This window comes from Corvus cornix, chromosome 10 (genome assembly GCF_000738735.6).
Source record: "Corvus cornix cornix isolate S_Up_H32 chromosome 10, ASM73873v5, whole genome shotgun sequence".
NCBI lineage: Eukaryota > Metazoa > Chordata > Aves > Passeriformes > Corvidae > Corvus > Corvus cornix.
Genome location: NC_046340.1, coordinates 18017366 through 18031312, shown reverse-complemented (window position 1 = coordinate 18031312; position 13947 = coordinate 18017366). Strand labels below are relative to the sequence as shown.

The following is a 13947-nucleotide window of genomic DNA, read 5'->3' as shown; positions in this document are numbered from 1 at the left end:
GTGGCACTAGAAATCCTCTGTGGATGAAGAAATAGAGTGCGGTAGCTAAGGCCAAGTGTGGTTCTCAACATTTTTTATCAACAAGTAAACTTGACTTTAATTTTAAACTCTTTCAGAATAAGGCTTGGGGTTTTTTTTATTAGGTCACTTAAGTATTTTTAAAACTAAAGGCTGAATTACAACATGCTGAACCTTTTCTACAGTTGGAATTGAATATTCCCATGGCTGGCTGTGCAAGAAAAAGGCCATGGACTTGAAGGGCGTAGAAGATGGAACAATTTTGTTTTCCTTAATAGCTCTTTGCCCAGTCAGATTTGATACACACACCATGTGTGTACATTCAACACATATATATGGCTCTGTCTGTATAGCTTTTCTAGTTCTGTCTTCTGTGCAGTACTAAGTATTTAATCAATCTGGGGACTTTAGTCTCAAAGACAATCAGCTGGCATTTTCTTTTCCTATATAATTCAAAGGTTATTGCCATATTTTTGCTGTCTTTGTTTAAATTTCTATAACACTTGAGAGAAGGGAACAGGGGGCAACATGTTCCATTGAGAACTCACTTCACCTCTAACAGGGTGAAATACATTTGAAAATTTAAATAAGCAAGAGCCACTGTATAAACCAGGTTAGGATCAACATTCCTCTCATAAATAAAATTGACTAGAAAATGCATTTTTCAAATCTGTTTTGCATGTTCATGGCAGTTTTAAACAGGCAGTTTTAGTGTACGTAATGGGTAGGGAAGTGTAAATGGTTGTGAAGTATGGAAATATGCACAGTCTCAAAGACAAGAGGACAATGAAAATGTTGGTACAACTTTTCTCTGAATTCCTGTGGTTATCTGACAATGCACTTTCCTGATGAACTGTCATGAAAGATTAAATCCCCCATTCAATTATATGTTTCTTAGCCACAGAAGCATGTAAAATATGAAAAATTTGTGTGTGTGCATTAGTGGAAGGTAGGTTTATAGCTTACCTGCAGAAGTTCTGAGAAGGGGAAAAATGAGAAACAGGAAGAAAAGTCACCTATTGCTTACACTTAGGGCTAGGATGAGATCTGGGTTTCTTGGTGGTGGTGACTGTGTATAACAAGTGCTGACTTGTACTAACCTTAGTTATCTGGCTTTCCTTGATTTCAGAGATGAGCTAAGGAAAGCTGTAACTTCATCTGGAGAGAGATGTCTTCCTCTCTTTTCTTCTCTGAGCTTTGCACTTAAGACCTGTTGGTGCATTACAGCAAGTGAATATTTAGACTCTAACCATGTAAATGATTAAAACATACACTTAACCTTACATGCTTTGAATGATCTCTCTGAATTTAGTAGAACTAAGGTTAATATGCAAAGGTCAACACAGCTGTGCCTTTTTTAATTTTAGTCAGTAAATGCCTTAGAAAAAGAGGCCCTAATAGGGCTTGTCCAGTGACTTTTGTCAGGGGTTGGAGCTGCCAGTTGTTATGGCAGTGCAAGCAATTAATAAGGATAATTACTATGTTGATAATGTATATATCAATAAGATATTTCTGGACATAAATACAGCTTTATGTGGCAAAAAACCAAACCATATGCTTTGGATCTTGACAAATGGTTGAAAGTAATTAAGGTACCATGTTCTAATGATTGTCCATTCATCACCTGAGCCAAGTTCTGCCTAGCAGCAGCCTGTGCTATGCATACATACACCCCTTGCTGCAGACACACTGCTGCAGCTCATGGATTTCAGTTTCCAGTTAAAGTGGGCAAGGAGCAAACATCAGCCACCTAACTGACAGGGGTTGTTATGCCATGCTTGCTCAGCCATGTGCAAGCATTTGGTCAAATACTTCATGCATATTTCTTTGTATCCCCTATTGCTATTGATTATTTTTATCTTGTTCAAGCTTCACACAAAGCTGAGAGAACTTCCAATAAAATGATATGGATAAACAAGTAACTGTAAATAAGCTTTGCTGTCCATTTACCATATATCAGCTGCTGTTCTGATTAAAAAACAGAATTGTATTTTCCATTGGATCATCTATGCAGAGGGAGAGATGCCCACATGTATTGCTCTGCAGTTGCTTACTAGCCAGTGAAAACTGTTTGGGTGCCTTAAGATAGTCTGCCAAGGTAAGTTCATTAAAAAAATGTTCATTCAAGTGTTTAGGCCTAGACTGTAGATCCCATCAACAAAGTACATATTAAAAAAAGTATCTAGAATTTGGAAATTTAAGAATTATGTCTTTTCTGTTTATTTTTTTCCCCCCAGATTTGCAAGAGCAAGGCTAAGGAATCCCAGCAGTATTATCACAGCCTGTCTATCCGGCAGAGCCTGGCTATCAACTTCAACATCCAACAAGACTGTGGCCATTTCCTTGCTGAAGTGCCAGTTCGTCTCCTTCCATGGGAGGATGACGACACACCAGATGTAGAAGAAGAGCGGGAAGAAGAGGAGAAAGAACCTGAGCAGAAGAACAGAGACACTGCTTCTACCACAGAGGCCTCCCATAAAGACAGCTCCAGCAGCCAGGGCACCATCAGCAAGCCCCGCAGCCGCGTGGTGGTGATCACACGGGAGGTCCCGCACCTGACAGTGGCCGACTTTGTGCGCGAGTCCGCACCCCGCCACACCAAGAGCCCCGACCTGTATGAGAGACAGGTGTGTCTGCTCCTCTTACAGCTGTGCCTGGGCCTCGAGCACCTGAAACCCTATCACATCACACACTGTGACCTGCGCTTAGAGAACCTGCTGCTGGTTCACTCCAGAGCGGGAGGCAGCCCCCTGAGCCCCGAGGCCACAGAACCCAGCCCCAACACTGCCTGCCCAGCCAGATTAATAGTGAGCAACTTCTCCCAGGCCAAGCAGAAGAGTCATATGGTGGATCCTGAGGTCCTACGGGATCAGTCCCGCCTGGCTCCAGAAATCATCACTGCAACACAGTACAAGAAGTGTGATGAGTTCCAGACTGGCATCCTCATCTATGAAATGCTGCACTTACCCAACCCCTTTGATGAGAATCCAGAGCTGAAAGAGAAGGAGTACACTTGTGCTGATCTCCCCAAGATTCCTTGCCGTTCCCTCTACTCTCAAGGGCTTCAACAACTTGCCAGCTGCCTGCTGAATCCCAATCCTTCAGAGAGGATCTTGATATCAGAAGCCAAAGGAATCCTTCAGTGTTTGCTTTGGGGTCCGCGTGAGGATTTGTTCCATGCTCTAAGTACATCTTCCAACCCCTCACGGAGAGATGCTATACTTCAGAACTGGCTTGATATAAAAAGGACGCTGCTGATGATCAAGTTTGCAGAGAAGTCCTTGGAGAGGGACTGTGGAATTATTCTGGAAGACTGGCTTTGTTGTCAATATCTGGCTTTTGCCACTACAGACTCACTTCATCGCATTGTGAGACTCATGAAGCAGCACTAGTTGTAGAGCCTGTTGCTTTTCATGAAGCATCCCCACCTCTGCCCCAGCCCTCATTCCAGCCTGCACTAGGGCTCACGCTTTGTACAATTGTTACAAAACAGCCTAGATATCAAAGCCAGCAACTCTGAGCAAATAGGTTCTAATTGGAAAATTTCATCCTGTACCAAGCATGACAGAAACTTTACTTTTTTGCCAGGCCTGCTAGAGATTGATCTCGTACACATGACTGCATTTGGATCAGACAGTATGTAACTTGATTCATATCTGGCTGAAAAGGAGAGCAAACTTTGATACCACTATTTCTACCACTGCAGTAAACAAATTGCCCTCCTCTTCTGGGTAGCTTCTGTCATTTCCTATGTAGCATTGGTAGTGAATAGCAGTGACGATAAGCAGAGACAGATTAGCGGCAAATGTGAGATGAATGATCCACCATGCCACAAAACACTCATTTGCTTTCACTCCACATACCACGCATTTCCTCTCAGCATAGTCAGTCCCCCACAAGCAGGCTGTGCTCCTCTTTCCTTTGGTCTCAACTAAACAGGTTCTGATCTTTCTCTTACACTTTACACCATCTGTACTTTCCCACATCCCAAGATGTGGTTTTCCTGCTGAGCATGGCAAAAGTCAGTGAATGGTAAGCACCTGTGTTCAGTCCTCTTCCCTCCTCCTCTGCCTCACTGCCTACCCATATCCTTTCTAACCATGGATCCATGATTTCATCAATGCTGCCTTAATCAGACCATTACCCTTAGCTTGAGACTGGTGCATTAAAAAGCAGAATATGCACACTTTGTCTATCCTATTTCCTAGGCAACTTTCACCAGTCTGAACTGTTGATGTACTGTAGCCATAACCACATTTATGCAAGAAAATACAACACATGGTGGGCCATTGACATTCCCCTTCCATCACAAAAAGCACTAAAGCCTGACTTGAAATGGATAGGATGTACATAACCCTCTCTGACAATCACTGCTATGAATCAGGGATGAAAATAAAAGCCACCTCTTCTGTTTTGTTTTGGTCTGCTATTGTCACTTGTGCCATACTGCAAAGTGAGACTGAAATTGGCTCTGCAGGTTTGTTGGCAGGAGATGGAAATGTTTAGCGCTTGTCTGTGTCTAGATAACAGGCAACATGGAGACACTTTTACTGCAGACACAGTTCTCTGAACGGTAGAAACAAGGGGGGAAAAACACTTATTTAATTACTGAGGGAGCTGTGAAGTTTGGCATTCATGACCAACAGCATCATGATCCACATTTCCTGCAGCAGTGCTTGGCTGCCCATCTCTTGTCTGTTGTAACCAGTGTTTTCTAATGTTGCTGTAGACAACACCCTAAAAATGGAATGTTGTCAGAAGAGCTCAAAGAGCATAACAGACAGAGTTTTGGACTAGAGCAGGAATTAGTGAGGATTGAAGAGTCAGAATTCTTAAAAACTCAACTTGAAAGAGCTTTTTCACTTTTAGAGGGCACTGCTGACTTCCTTCCATGCCCTAACAGCTGCTTCCCATGGAACCTCTGTACAGACAATATCTTTGCTCAGTATTGCTAGGCTAGGAGTTATTTCCTGAGTTGCTCTGAAGAATGGATCTGGATGCAGGGGAAAAAGCGATTCCGAATATTCTAACCCGGGTGATGGAAAGCAGACAGCCCTAGTTATGAGCCTGTGCTTCTCTCCTATGGATCTATGTGCAATTCTTGTATTATTTTTTAAAGCTGTACATTACAGTGTTCACTTTACACACCAGCCTTTACCCGATGCTAGATCTGCAGTACCTTCCTTTACTTTCCTGGCACATAAATGCACAGATATCCATGTGTTCTTTTTATGGATTGATGTTTCATTTTAATTGTTAAAACTGTGAGGAATCAATTCAGCCTTGAAACAAATAGCCACTTTATACAGCATATGTATTCTTGGACCAGATGCATGGAAACTGAACAAACAGTCCTGCAGGCTTAAAGTCAGTGAAAGTAGCTCTGGATCCGCGGCCTACATCAAGGGGTTGACATGTCTGCATTATTCTTCTCTGGCACCTCTCAGAGCTAAGCTGAATAGCGTGTGGAAGCCTACATCGATTGTGCCGTAGTATAGACTGTCTTTGTGACCTTTCTAAAGATTTTTTTTGAACTTCTGATGATTATTCTTTTGTTTGATTCACCTGTATCAGTGAAGGATCAGGCAAGGATAAGGATAATATATTTCAATGTGATATGTATATTTTTCTTTCTCTTTCTGGCAAAAAGGTTAGGATGGTGGCATTGATGCAGAAAAACAGGACAGTGCATTAAAAGCCCAAGTGCAATGTATGTAGTTGAAGTATACTTCCACTACATCAGAAAAGAAAGTTTCTACACTACTGCTGAGCAGCTCATAGAAGATCCTTTACAATCTCCTGTTCAGTGCAGCCCTGCTTTATCTGGACACAGGAGGGCAATGCTCCCATAGTTCACATACACCGAGCATGGCAAGTCACTCGTGTACTACCTACTAGCTATTAGTGACAGTGTGCTGAGCTGCGAGTAGGGCTTCTTGTTCTCTATGGTCTGGTTTTGTGTTCGCTCTGTAGTGTGTGTGCACCTGACTTCTCAGCTAACTCATATAGGCATAGGAGTAACTCTTGGACCACTTGTCATTGCAGTGGGGTGATCCCTTGAAGCCTCTGGGTGTTCCCGTGTTTACGGACACGTGTTCCCAGTGTCGCTTTGATGTCAACACGCACATGCAAAGTTGGATTTTGAATGTTGTACAACTGTACGTATTAATGCAGCTGGTCCGACGCCTTTGTATCTCTAGCTATCTAATTTCAGTTTGTATCTTTTGTGATGAACCAATACTCATTCTAGCTCTGCAGTATAATCAAGCATGGATAGGTGTTCACTACCAACCTCTTTCTTGTGCAGCACTGGGTAAACTTTAGCAATTTGTAATGTTGTGTGGTTTTTTTCTTTAAAAAAAAAAGAATGGTCAATGTAGTCGAACCTGATCTGGCCTGAGCTCTTCCTTGAGGAGCTTGAGACTGACTTTGCAGATCTGCCCATAACTGATAATTGCAACTGTGTTTGTGGTGGTTCTCCATCCTGGCACCAGATTGTGCCACGTAAATACACAAGAATGTATGCATTAAACTGATTGTAAACAAATCCTAAGAATGCTACAGCATAATTGCTAAGCAAAAGGAAAAAAACCCGCTCTGTTTGTAACAGGATCCTGTGTATGGCAGGAACAAAACCCCTGGCTGTGCATGTTAGAACTTACTTGAATATGTGCACAGATCTTGAATTTTTTTTTTAGCAATGTCGCACTTTCAGTTGAGCTCAAGAAATAGGAAGAGCTGCAAATCTAAGATAACAGTATTGACTGTAAATATATATTTTTCTATTAATAAAAGCTGTCATTCAAATATTTTTAACATGAACTCTAAAGATTTTTCCAGTGGAAACTATTTCTGGAAAAATCAAATGCTTGTTTGAAGAATTATGATGAGTGGTTTCTGATCCTTTTAGAGCCATTAAAACCCTCTCTAATATCACAGAGGGAGCACAGTGATTGGATTCACAATGTTTAGTGCCTTGTCAAAAACCTGAAATGTAGCTGGTCAGTTGGTGGAAATCTTATTCTTTTCATAACAGCCCTAGAAATAATACTGCCCACGTAAAGATGCAAAAGACTTTACAAAATTAAATGCTGTACTTTATATGATACTGGGTTGATCTATTCCATAAGATTTGTGTGAATGGATTCCTTTAAGTTGCTTGTAGTACAGCATAAACCTGAAGTAACAAAATTGTGGGCTTTCAAATTTGGGAGAGTAATAGTGGATAACAAGTCAGTTGTTCCAGACTGACCAGGCATCAGGAGAAGCCTATTGCTCTGACAATCTGCTGCAGACACTCCACACTGGGGAGGGGAGGGATTGTGTTAGTCTGGGAGAAGCGCGGAGGGTAAAATGTGCTGCTCCTGCTGTAGGTGGTGGAGGTGCTGCACACCACCTTTGGTCTGTTGTGAGAAATGCAAACCTCTGGTAAAACAGGAGTGCTAAAAGAACTACTCCTGAGATGGTATGGAAAGTGGGTTAGTTTTGTATTTCTTAAATGGGAATTACTTTTTACTAATTATCTGTCAAACCTCAGATCTGATCCAGTCAATATGCATAACCAGGTGAATATAAAGAGACTCTACTAGTGAAAGCTTGCCTACAAATTTTTAGGAATGAGAGAATCCAGAATTTTCTTCTGGAGTCCCTGGAATGTCCCAATATAGAAGCCTGGTCTCATTTCAGTATTCAGACATGATGAAATCAGTAACTCCAGCCAGGATACCATGTTGCTGCCCCACAGACAAGAGTGCAGGTAGCATTTACAAAATGTTCCACCTTAAATCTTTTATGGTCCACACATCCCACCCACAAGGTATGAATGGATGATCTTGACATGTTAACACAAGAGAATTCCCATGTGTTATAGAGAAAAATGTATTATTTAAGTAAATTATGTGTGTTAGGGTTCAGCTACTTGCAGAATTTATTCAGCAGCTTCACACTGTAGGTCCTTAATTTTAACATGTATTTGCTGCTGAAATAAAATGTACCTGTTTCTTAATTCTTGTGCTGAGATTCCCCATCTAAATTAATTTTTATTGTTTGTAATAACAAATCCATATGTAAATATAAATTAAATAGTCCTGTTTTTATTTAAATCAATTTTAAGTTTTCTGAGGGATACAATAGAAACTGAGTCAGACCTTTTAATGCACTTTCTTTTCCCCCTTTCTCCAAATTGGCTGTTTCTCAGTACAAACTGTACTTGACTGCATGGCTAGACCATCAGCTTTATTCTGATTTTTGGAAGTGGTGTTGATTCTCCTAAAACTCCTGTAAAACCTAGAGCACAATCAGAGCCCTTCAGCCAGCGCAGAGCGAGATGTGATTATCATTTAGTTATGCAGTAAGATAACATCAGAGAAGTACAGCATAGAATCTTAAATACCTCTATAAAAATACACCTGTGGAAATATTCTGTAAACAATCATGTGGATTACAAAGACTTCAAGAGAAGAATACACAAAAAATACTTTTCAAAACACTGGGGAGAAATTTCTTTAAGGCACCCTCAACTCCGAAAGAAGGAGCAAGTCTTTTTCCCTGCTGTGTTGCAGAGAATTTCTAGTAGACATTTGTATGGATTTTTTCATTCACCTGGATGCAGTATTAGAAGGATGGTGATTTTGAGTAGGTGTAGAATGTAATTTAAATAATTTCCTGTAAGTCTCCTTGCATTGGTGCTCCACTGAGCATTTACCTGGAAACCACAGAATGCTTTCAGATCAAGCAGAGTTGCCAGTGAGAAATGAAATACTCAACTTACCTGTACATAAGCATTTTACCACTCTGCAGAATTTGAGAATTTGGTTTGTACTTCAGACTATAAAGATTTTTTTTTCCATAAATCCAAGGGGAAGATTTCAGGGATTTAGAAGAGGTTGGAGCTTTTTTAATATGGAAGAAATATTTGTTCATAAATATATATATATATATATACATACATATATATATGAGTGCATGTGGGCATGTTTTAATATATATATGTATGTATATTAATTTTGTATCCCAAAAGTATTCTTTGCCCCTTTTTGCTTGAAAATATATATATTATATATTGTATATATAATATATATTTAAGAGTGTGTAAATTTTAATATAGTCATTTCATAAATAACACCTCTTCAAAAACGACTCAAAACTTCTGTTTCCTTGTCCTTTGGATTGTTGGTATTAGAAGGTTTTGCGGTTGAAATCCTTGGGTTTTTTTCTTTTAAAACTTAATTATGCTGAGCATTTAAGAATATGTTCTTGTTTTTAATAAAAGGGGGAAATTTATTTTTTAATTAGGGATTCCAAAATCAGTGGACTTTTATAAATGGGATTTCTTTAAATGCCTTGAATAAGGGAATTTTTTTTTTTTCAGTTCCATTCTTGTGGGTAATTTGTATTTGGAATTCCTGGTTGCATTGCTTTATCTGGTGCTTCATATTGATATTTACACATTTTTATATAAATAAGTATATAAACTTCAAGCCTTCCTTTGTGATCAGGGGCAGTTACACTCTGGTTTGCTGTGGTACTTTGCTGTGTACTCTGTGGCATTCATGTTACTGTGTAAATAAAACTAGTTTTATTACACTCAAAATCAAACTTGCAGTTACCTAATTTTTCTCCCTTCCTAGGTAATTAGACAAAAACATGTATTTCTGAGGCAAATGCATGTGGCAAGTGCAGCAAAAGATTTTATTCCAAGAACAGCTGGGTTTGCAGCAGCAGTGCATGTGCACACTTGGTCAAGGAGGCTGCCACCGCAGTGGCCGGGCATCCCAGCCGCAGGAATTGCCAGTGCTCCAGACACTGCCCCACCTCCCACCTCTGCATTTTCCCCAGAAGCCTCACTATGGCTGGTACTATTTCAGCTCCATCTGGACAAGTGGCAGCAGCAGCCCAAAAATAAACCGGCCACCAGTGGCTGCTGTTGATTGAACCAGTGTCTTGTAAGGCCTGCTTGGAGAGAAGTGACTTGGCATGTTAATGACAACCGCCACGCTAGGGACAACCCTTGGCATGTAAGGAGCTGAGCCAAAGTTAGAAATTTCCCTAGTGTGGACAGGGCTTAAATGACCTGCTGTGAAGGAATAAAATTACTCTTAAGTCAAATTTTTACATGCAGTGACAAAGCAGGAGGATGCCTCCAAGGCAGTTGTCTGCAGTGGAATTCATTGCGTCTGATCCGTTACCTTGAAGCATCCAACCTGATGGAGGGTCTGTGGAAAACAGATGGGATAATATGCATCTTCTGCAATCGTGCAGACACACTTCAGTGGCACTGAGATCAAACAGCTCAATTTTGTACCCAAATTTGACAGGCAGCAATGGTAGCTGCAGATGCTAATTTATTAGCATAGAACAGATGACACCATGTACGTCGGAGCAGCGCCGTGCTTCTGCATGACAATCACACTGCTCACAGATACTCTTGAAAGAAAAAATAAAAACAACCCAAAAAACCAGCCTGCAGGCTCTATTCTACCCACAGTCACAGTGGCTTTGCACAGGTATGTCATCAGTTTCAATGATCAGAATTAGTTAAAGTGTAACTACTACCGGCCCTACACATTTATTCCTTAGACACTGTTTGAAAGCCTTTCAAAAACAGTTTAAGTTATTGTCCTCATCCCTTTGAAAAATACAAAGCTAGCTGACTCCAAAGGTGTCAGTAAATACACAACACATTTAACAGCCTGACAGATACTTTGGCTTTGCCAGAGTAATCCCTGTTCACTTCAACGAAGTGCCATGGACTTAAGCTAAACAGAGTTCGATTATGCCATTTGTCAGTGGCAATCATCACTCTGCAGGGAAAAGATATGCAAAAACAAACTGAACCCTTGTCAAGACATGATAATTATACTAGTTTAACTAAAATCTGTTTGAAATTAATTTAGTTCTAGTGCAAACTCTCTTGTGGGTATCCTTAAGTGGTCGCAGTCTGGCATTCTCATTTCAGCTTGTGCCAGACATGAACACAAGTGGAACAGATGCCTGGTTTCGGTTGATGCAAAAATGTCTGTATCAGATTTTTCACCAACTCAGAAATTCACCCAATAGTAAAGCTATGTTCTACATGATAAACCGTTCTTTTGTAGAACACATCCCTGCATCACTTGAGCTCTGCAGGCTGCTGCTTTTGCCCCAGTTAATGAGGTTCTGTGGTGCCCCACAGGAATCACACCATCCTCCTTACCCAGAGGTGCTTCTAACCAGCCTCAGATGGAAGTGGTTCCCAAGGCAAACTGCTCAAATGAAATATTTGCCACAACCTACTCTGCAGAGAGAGGCTGTAGTTTCAATTCTGAGCTAAGACTTGTAGCTCTGTGGAGAAAGATACACTTTAAAGTGCTAGTGCAATCTACTGCACTTCCCTTGGTGCTGCTGCTGTCTCAGGAGGCAGCACTAGAGCCTAGTGCTTAGCCCACCCCCATGTAAGATGGGTGCAGGCTTCTTGCCATCAGTTCAGTGCTTTCAAATGAGTGGCAGACACCAGGGGAGTCACTGGGAGAACAGCTTGGAGGCTCTGAGGCAGATTTGCTTATATAAAATCAGAGAGCTCAAAATAATAGCTATTGAAGGTGCATTTTCTATTACATCTCCTGTTCTCACCCTTTGTTTTGCTGTCATTAGGGTGTTATTTTTTGTTACATCACAGCTGGCAGACTCAGGACATGCACAGAAGGAAGCACTGGAAGTAACAGACAATAATGTAAGGTAAAATCACAAAACTCTATTTCTTATCCTCCAAAAAGAGAAGGAATGGGAATAGGGAGGCTTATTGCTAAGGTATTTACCTTTGTCTGCTCTTTTTGGTACCAGCCAGGAGCCCTAGTACAACCAATCCATAGAAAACTCCTTTCTCCAGCTGCCAGGTGCTGGGAGGAGCCCATACTCCCCTGCACAGCACAGTGCTGCCACTGAGAGACAGGATAGCCCCAGGGACAGTACCTGTGTGCACCGGGGCTGGGGGCAGTTACAGATTTCATGTCAGATGCCAGGTTTTGCCTGATTTCATTGGAGTCTTAATGGTCCAGATAAACTGCAGTGAATAGCAGATTAACCTTAAAAAACATGAAATCCCTGCAGTTTATCTGTAAGAAGCAAGCAATTAACTTTGCACCTCTCCAAAGTGGAGAAGGACATAAATGTTCTTCTAAAGAAAATGAAGAATTAAATCAAGGTAATAAAATTCTCCTGCTTCCTACATGGGCACTAAATTTGAATCAAGTTACTGTTGGAAATGGGCCAGTAGTCCACCACTGTACAACCACCACCGCAATGATGAAAAGAAAAGGAACTTCCCATAACCTGTGAGCCAGTCACGCAGCTTCTCTTGGCCAGGGAAGAAAGTCTCCTTCAAAACTTTTTTCTATTTATATTACTGGGGAAAAAAGTTTTATGTTCTGCCATATTAATATTTCATCTTATGTGTTTGTGTTTGTACAGGAGTTATTGCTAAAGCTGCAATCACAGGACACCAGGGTGTGCTTCAGCTTCAAACAAGAAGGTGCAACAGGAAGTCAGATGATGTTGTGGGATACTACATGACAAATGTTTTTAATGGCGTTAGTTACAAATGTTTTAATACCATCCAGAGCGTCACCATCCCTGGCTCTTTTGCAGCAATGGATTGTTCAAATCATTTCCCTGTGGATGAAGCATTTCTCCCTGTATCGTCACCTTGGAGTCTCAACATCTCCTTCTGTAGGAACTGCAGCACACAGCCCTGCTCTCTTCCCTGCTGTGAGCAAGACCTTTTTTATTGGAGGTTTTTGAGGTGATTCGGCTCAGGCTGAGGGGCTAGGAGTAAGGGTGTCAGCATTCTGTAGAAATGGCAGAATGTATTTCATCTGCAGCCCATCAGCACCCTATTTGCTTGTCCTGGGCAGACATGTCCATGCCTAGAGTCTTGACTTTTGAAAATTCTGGATGTTCACATAAGAATATTTAGTTTATTTTTTTTACTAGGATATAGTCTGTGTTCATCCAACTCAACATTCCCTTTGGTATTTTTGTCTGGTTTTTTTTTTCAAATAATTCAAATCCATCTGGAGTCTTTTACAACTTTCTGCAATTTATGCTAATCTTGAACAGATTTCACTTTGTGATTAATCACTTCTTCCTGCAAATCAGCAATCGGAAACACTGAGCTAAGACTAGTTCTTAGGCACAGTTGTCTGTCTTCCCTAAAGAATTTGTACTTGTTACATTGGTTTTGTTCTCTATTCACAATTAAAAGGGTTTTCTTTTTCTTCACTCACCAGAAGTACCATGAAAATACAGTGCAAGTTTTGTGCTGGTCCCAAAGCACTTTACAAGAAGAGATTAGTTGCTACGCTACAGATCCAGGAACTGATGGACAGCATGGCAAAGGAATATATAAAAAAGACACAGCAAGCCATTTGGGGGGAATAGTATGCAGGAATCCAGGGCCTATTCAACTAAACCATCTCCTACAGTATTTCTGTTTGCATTCTATTCACCACTGACTCACAACTATCCATCATGACTTGACAGCCTCCATCAATTAAATCTATTGCAGAATGATTTTTATAGAATTATCAATTTGTTTTGTCAATTTTAATCATGGTTGTTCAAACACAAAAGTAACAAAATTACGGTCTCAAAAGAAAGGGATTCAAAGCTATACCACTGGAGTACCAGGTGAAGCTGCTCTGACACCCATTTCAGCTTCAATATACATCTAGACTGAGACTATGGTCCTCTCTCACTTCGCCATCCTCTTCTGTCTTCCAGTGAGGTGTCAATACCTCTGGTTTGCAGACAACAACTCTGCTTTGGACCAACTTTCCCACATGGACCAGCCTAGTTCCCAGGCATTGCTGAGCAGCCTTTTTTACAAAGAGGACATTGGGAATGAGCCTCAGTAACATGAATAGGAGTCCAGTGGTCAAATGCCTTGGCACA

At 40.9% G+C, this 13947-nt stretch overlaps 1 protein-coding gene across 6 annotated transcripts in view; it reads left to right on the top strand.

Annotated features, from left to right (window-relative positions):
* The window catches only part of PEAK1 (pseudopodium enriched atypical kinase 1), a 110096-nt gene extending 100486 nt beyond the window's left edge, over positions 1–9610 (top strand). For all 6 annotated transcript variants that reach the window (XM_039557937.1, XM_039557938.1, XM_039557941.1 and 3 more), the window contains one exon: positions 2256–9610. In XM_039557937.1, coding sequence (XP_039413871.1) covers positions 2256–3410 — 1155 coding nt within the window. In that variant the 3' untranslated portion in view covers positions 3411–9610. The remainder of the gene's footprint in view (positions 1–2255) is intronic.
* The last annotated feature ends 4337 nt before the right edge of the window (positions 9611–13947 follow it).